The sequence below is a fragment of the Dasypus novemcinctus genome, chromosome 17, assembly GCF_030445035.2.
Source record: "Dasypus novemcinctus isolate mDasNov1 chromosome 17, mDasNov1.1.hap2, whole genome shotgun sequence".
NCBI classification, from domain to species: Eukaryota; Metazoa; Chordata; class Mammalia; order Cingulata; family Dasypodidae; genus Dasypus; species Dasypus novemcinctus.
In genome coordinates, this window is record NC_080689.1 from 86757906 (window position 1) to 86764033 (window position 6128).

A 6128-nucleotide genomic window follows, 5' to 3' on the forward strand; every position below is an offset into this window, starting at 1 on the left:
TAAAGAGGAACTATGACTTATGATTTGGATAATACTCCATCTGTCCAGATTGCAAAAGATGTTAAAATTAAGATAGATATCAACTGTAAAGGAAGAATGAACTGGAGAAAAGGTCAAGAGAGACATGATAACTCTTGCAAGTGAAAACACATTAGGCATGTGCATATGGATCACTTCAAACAAGGAGCAGAAATGAGGAACAGAGATGGGAATATCCTGGAAAGATCTGTGGAGGACCCTCTTGTCTAATATGTCAAATGGAGAGACGATATGGGCAAATTTAATACCTCATACTCCTATATATCAGGTATTAAATTTTCAATAATACTTCACTTATTTTTTCTAATATAAAATAAAAAGATGTATAATTCACTGTAGTTACATTATTCAACCTGCCACACATACATCATCCATCCTATAAGCAATAAATAGTTGTTTAATGGAAATTTTTTATTGACTTTAAAAAGAAAATCTATAGCTACCCAAATAGATTTCAACCCATCATTTTAATCAAATTTTAGATTGAATTGATCCTAACTTGTCTCATCTTATAAACTGCTTGGAAACTTCCATGTAGCTATGTCAGGAACACACATATTCCAAATTTGGATTTTTATACTGCTTTGTAGCAAAGTCTCACTGAGTCAAGCAAAGAGGTGCAACTTAAAAGTTTCTGTTGAATGAACAGATAACATTAAGTCAAGAGTTATTTCAGTCTATGAAATTATTTTCCAGTAATGCACATTTTAAAATATATTGAGTTATATCACTCATACAGAAACTTACATAAATGATAGATGTATAGTAATAACTATGAACTTACAAAACAAACATATATAATATCATACAAGACTCTCATACCTCACCCTACCATCAGTACCTTGCATTGTTGTTAGACATTTTTAGCTAGTTATTAAAGAGCATTGTCAATATATTACTACTAACTAAAGTATTTCCCCCAAACGATCCTATTATTATTATTATACATGTATCATATATATATGATGATACAAAAACAATAAGTGTATAGTAGAAGTTGTGGACGTACAAAGCAAACACACATAACATCATACAGGAGTCCCATACATTGACCCTCCACCAACACCTTGAATTGTCGTGAAACGTTTGTTACACATGAAGAAAGAATATTGTCAAAATCTTACTACTAATTATAGTCATTATCTTACATTTGGTGTATTTTCCCCAAAAACACCCTCTTATTATTTTTAATATATTTTTATGATAGAAGTTATAATCCAATAAAACAATCATGTACATGTGCAGAGTTCCCAAACAACATCCCTCTATCAACACACCACACTGTGGCAGGATATTTGCTACAGGTAAGACAATGTGATCTGATTATTACCACCTCCATAGTGTACATTTGGCACACATTTTGCATACTGACCCATTATCAACAAAGTACATCTTTGGCATAGATGCAAGAATATTTTTTTATTACTGTAACCACAATCCATAGTTCACTCCAGCTGTATTTTCCCCATGTTTCCACACATTCCCACCACCCTGCAATAATGATGTACATTTGCCCTAGCTAACAAAGGGCACTCTTGCATTTGTACCATAAAATATAATTCCCATCCACCTCTTAGTTTGCCATGCTATTCTGTTCCTAGAGTATTCTCTAGCATTCTGTCGATTGGCTTTTACATCCCTAGACAACCATTTTCAGCCAAATCCCCATTTATTAGTCTCTATGTACAATCATCCACTCTATACATATCCACACTTATACAGTAAAATTAATTAAAACTTCTACATGCATTAAATATCAGTAGTCCATACCTGGCCTCCTCTTATCTCCTTTGAGAATCTTCCACCTACCACTAGGTCTTGAAGATATTTTCCTACATTTTCTTCTAGAAGCTTTATGGTTCTTGCTTTTATTTATAGGTTTTTGATTCACTTTGAATTAATTTTTGGATAAGGTGTGAGATAGGGGTCCTCATTTCCTCTTTTGGCTATAGGTATCCAGTTTTTCAGCACCATTTGTTGAATGGACTGTTCTGCCCAAGACATGTAGATTTGACAGGCTAGTCAAAAATCACTTGACCATACATGCGAAGGTCTGTTTCTGAAGCATCGATTGGATTCCATTTATCTTTGTGTCTGTCTTTATGCCAGTACTATGATGTTTAACCACTATAGCTAGATAACATAGTTTAAAATCTGGAGATGACAGTTTGCTTTTCCTTTTTAAATGTTTCTGTCTATTCAGGACCCCTTACCCTTCCAAATAAATTTGATAATTGCTTTTTCAATTAAAAGAAATGCTGGTAGAATTTTTTCAGGATTGCATTGAATCTATACATAAATTAGAGTAGAGTTGACATCTTAATGATATTTAGTCTTCCAAGGGATGAGCATGGAATGTTCTTCCAGTTATTTAGGCCATTTTCTTATTTCTTTTAACACTGAGTTGCTGTGTTCTGAATACTAGTGCTTTCTATCATTGGTTAAGTTTATTCCTGCCTATTTGAGTGTTATCTGCCATATTTTATTTTCACCACTCTTTTAACATTTGGTACTTTTATTGAGATAATCTTCATTTCTAGACTCTCTTCCAGGCCTCTCTCTCCTGTCTTCTCTTTTCAGGTTCTAGCACACCTTTTAGTGTTTCCTGAAAATCTGGTCTCTTCTTTAAAAATTCTTCCAGCTTCTGTTTATCTCTGATATTCTAAACTCATCCTCATTTTTGAAATATGATCTTGCCAAATATAAGATTCTTGAGTGGAAGTTTTCTATTGTACTATCATAAATATATCATACCAATGTTTTCTGGACTCCATGGTATTTTGTGAGAAATCAGCACTCTGTCTTATTGGGTATCCTTATTATTTTGCCTTGCTTTTATCTTGTTCCCAGAATTCTGACTTTTTTTTTTGGCATTTGACATTTTGATCAATGTGTGTCTTGACATTGGTCTATTTGGAGTATTTTGAATGGGAGTACATTGGGCTTCTTAGACATGGATATCTAGGTCCTTCAGTAGGATTGGGAAATTTTCTATCATTATTTCTTCAAATATTTCTTCTACTCCTTTTCCCTTCTCTTCTCCTTCTGAGACACCCATGACACGTATGTTTGCACGATTTTATATGTCATTAGTTCCCTGAGACCTTGTTCAATTTTTTTCCATTCTTTTCTTCATCCGTTCTTTTGTATGTTTACTTTCAGAGGCCATATTTTAAGCTCATCGATCCTTTCTTTTGACTCCTCAAATCTGCTATTTATGATTCCAATATTTTTAAATTTGACTTATTGCGCCATTCATTCCTATAAGATCTGCTATTTTTCCTCAAATTTTACTTTTTCTCATCCAACGTCTTCTTAATATTCTTAATCTCTTCAGCCATCTCATTGAATTTATTAAGGAGATTTGTTTGAACATCTATGATTAGTCATCTCAACTCCTTTATGTCATCTAGAGGCTTTTCTTGTTCTTTTAACTGGGCCATATCTTCCTGTTTCTTGGTGTGGATTATAACTTTTGGTTTTGTCATGACATCTGGCTTACTAGAGTATTTATTCTGGGTGCAGTTTTTCTCTTAGGTTCAGGCTTCCTGCCCTTTCTCCCTTGTTGGTTGTGCAATAGGATTCAAGGATGTAGTTGGTGTTACAAGATATGGAGGCTCAAGCTGCCCTCATTGCATTAGGTATCAAGGAAGCTTCTCCCAACTTTCTCCTTTGCCAGGAGTAGGGACAAAGTCACAGCTTTGTGGAATAATACAAATTGTGCAGGCCTAGACTGCAGCTGCCCAGAGAGACTAATGAAGCTTCACACCCTTTCTCCATTGCCTTGGGTAGGGGTTAGCTGCAAGTGTGGGCAACAATCTATACAATTCAGGTCCAAAGATGACCACAGTTGCCCTGGTAGAATTTTGATTATTCAGTCTTTGCCAGTCAAATGTACCTGTGGTTACCTGGATAGGCTTGTGCAGTGTCTGCCAGCATCCTCCGTGCAAGAAGTTGGACTGAAGACTGGGATAAGGCTGCAGGGTGATCTGGGTGAAATAAACAGGTTCCTACAGTCTCTATGACTTTTGTTCAGCCAGGTTTCCACTCATGCTTGGTCGGGGTCAAAATGGAAGGCAATGGCCTCTTTCAGACTTCAACAGTTTCAATCTTTAGATGTTCTTAGGGTTATACTTTAGTGAGCCAAATTTACTAATCAGTACTTGAAAGCGGTGGCCAAACATCTTCTCCTCCCCTGTTTTTGGGAATGGAGCTTCCAATTCCAGCCATAGAATTGCTCCTGGGCAACTTGCATTGCCAACATTGGGTGATCAAATGCCTCTGAGACTTGGCCAGTAATTTCCTAGAGAGGCTGCCACAGGCCCCACTTCCTCCCTGTAGAGGTGGGGTTGGAGCCTAGCCTAGAACTGCAATATGGCCTGGATGGAAGGAAGCTGGTCCCCACTGCAGTGTGATTTTCAGTCCTCCCTGCTTCCTCTCTGCCAGGTGCAGAGTTAAGATGCCAGCTACTGGCCTCTTTCTCACTTGAACAATTTCAAACTTTAGCTGTTCTTAGGGTTATATTTTTGCCCACTGAATTTACTCATCAGTAGCTGAATTTGGGGCCCAACTGTCTTTTCCTCCCCCATATTTTGGGAGTGGAGCTTTCAGTTCCACCCGGAAAACAGTGGCCAAACTGAAATCAACATATTTCATTGGCTGAGCATCATCCCTTATAACCTCAGCATTCTTCAATGAGTATAGTATATTAAGGCACTCAAAATTACTATTTGATGGCAATAAGAAATAGAAATTGTTACCTAAATTAAAAAAACAAGGTAGAGTAGCAAATCAATCATCTTTCGTGCCACTGAAAAGAAAGGCTTGGATGTCAAAGGGTCCAAGGAAGGAAAGAGTAAGGGAGGAAAATGACTTTCCACAGGGGAAGTTTTGCATATGAAGAACCAAGGATTTAAATTGTGGGAAGGACCAGACTAGGAAGATAATGGGGGAGAAGGAAAGAAGATGATAAATTTTTAACCATTAAGGAGATACAATGAATAGAGAATCAATCCACAGGGTGTAAATTTTACAAGACCCTAGCCTAGAGGGTCAATTCACCCTTTCACTTGAACTTGCCAAGTGAAAAAAAAAAATATTTCTATGGCACAGTCCCCTAAAGGATGTGATTTCTCAGACAGATGGAGGAAGCAAACATATTCAAGTCTATTAGTGGAGGAAGCAGCTGGTGCTACAGGACTCATTGCCCTACCGCCCTGGGGAGGAGGTTTGTGTTCGAGGTTGAAGCACTGTGGGAGGAGAGCTCTTATCCTGCTGACAGTAATAATCTCCCAGATCTTCAGGCTGGAATCTGCTGATGGTGAGAGTGAAATCTGTCCCAGACCCACTGCCACTGAATCGATCTGGGACCCCAGATGCCCTGTTGGATGCATCATAGATGAGCAGTTTAGGAGCCTGTCCTGGTTTCTGGTGGTACCAGGCTAAGTAGCTGCTAACACTCTGACTGGCCTTGCACTTGAGGGTGACGGTCTCTCCTGCAGATGCAGCCACAGAGCCTGGAGACTGGGTCATCACGATGGCCCCACTGGCACCTGCAGCCAGAAAAGAACATAGAGCATACATTCAATCACAAATGGATAAAATATGTATCTAAACGTAGGTTTTCTTATTTATCATATATATTCAGATCTGCTTTGGATGAAATGGTTTGCTCTCTCTGCATGTTAAAACAGTTCTCCATATTTATGAATATAATTTTCTTCTAAACTTCTCACCTGAGGCCCAGAACACCAGGATGATGAGCAGTTGGGAATGTGACATCATCTTTCCAACCTGTATAGTGCACTGAGGTCCCATCTCCAGGGAAACTGCATTAATAGAGCTCTGAGCAGACAACCAAGTCCCTGAGGAGCATATGCAAATCAATAGAGAGTATAAAGTCAAACGAACATGTGCAGTGAGTTGTAAAGACAATAATGGAAGGAGATAAAATATCATGACCACAGGAAATGTAACTACATGCCTGCAAAAGGCAAGAAATCAACTTAACACTACAATTTTTAACAATATTCAGCACAATTCAGAAAATGAAATATTTTATCAGCAATTGTACTCTTTCAAATCAACTG

At 37.7% G+C, this 6128-nt stretch overlaps 1 gene segment (V, D, J or C); it reads right to left on the minus strand.

Annotated features, from left to right (window-relative positions):
- Positions 1-5247: 5247 nt before the first annotated feature.
- LOC131273797 (immunoglobulin kappa variable 3-20-like) lies at positions 5248-5857 on the minus strand. The segment is given in 2 exon segments: positions 5248-5591; positions 5775-5857. Coding segments are annotated over 2 exon segments (426 nt in total).
- Between the last annotated feature and the right edge of the window lie 271 nt (positions 5858-6128).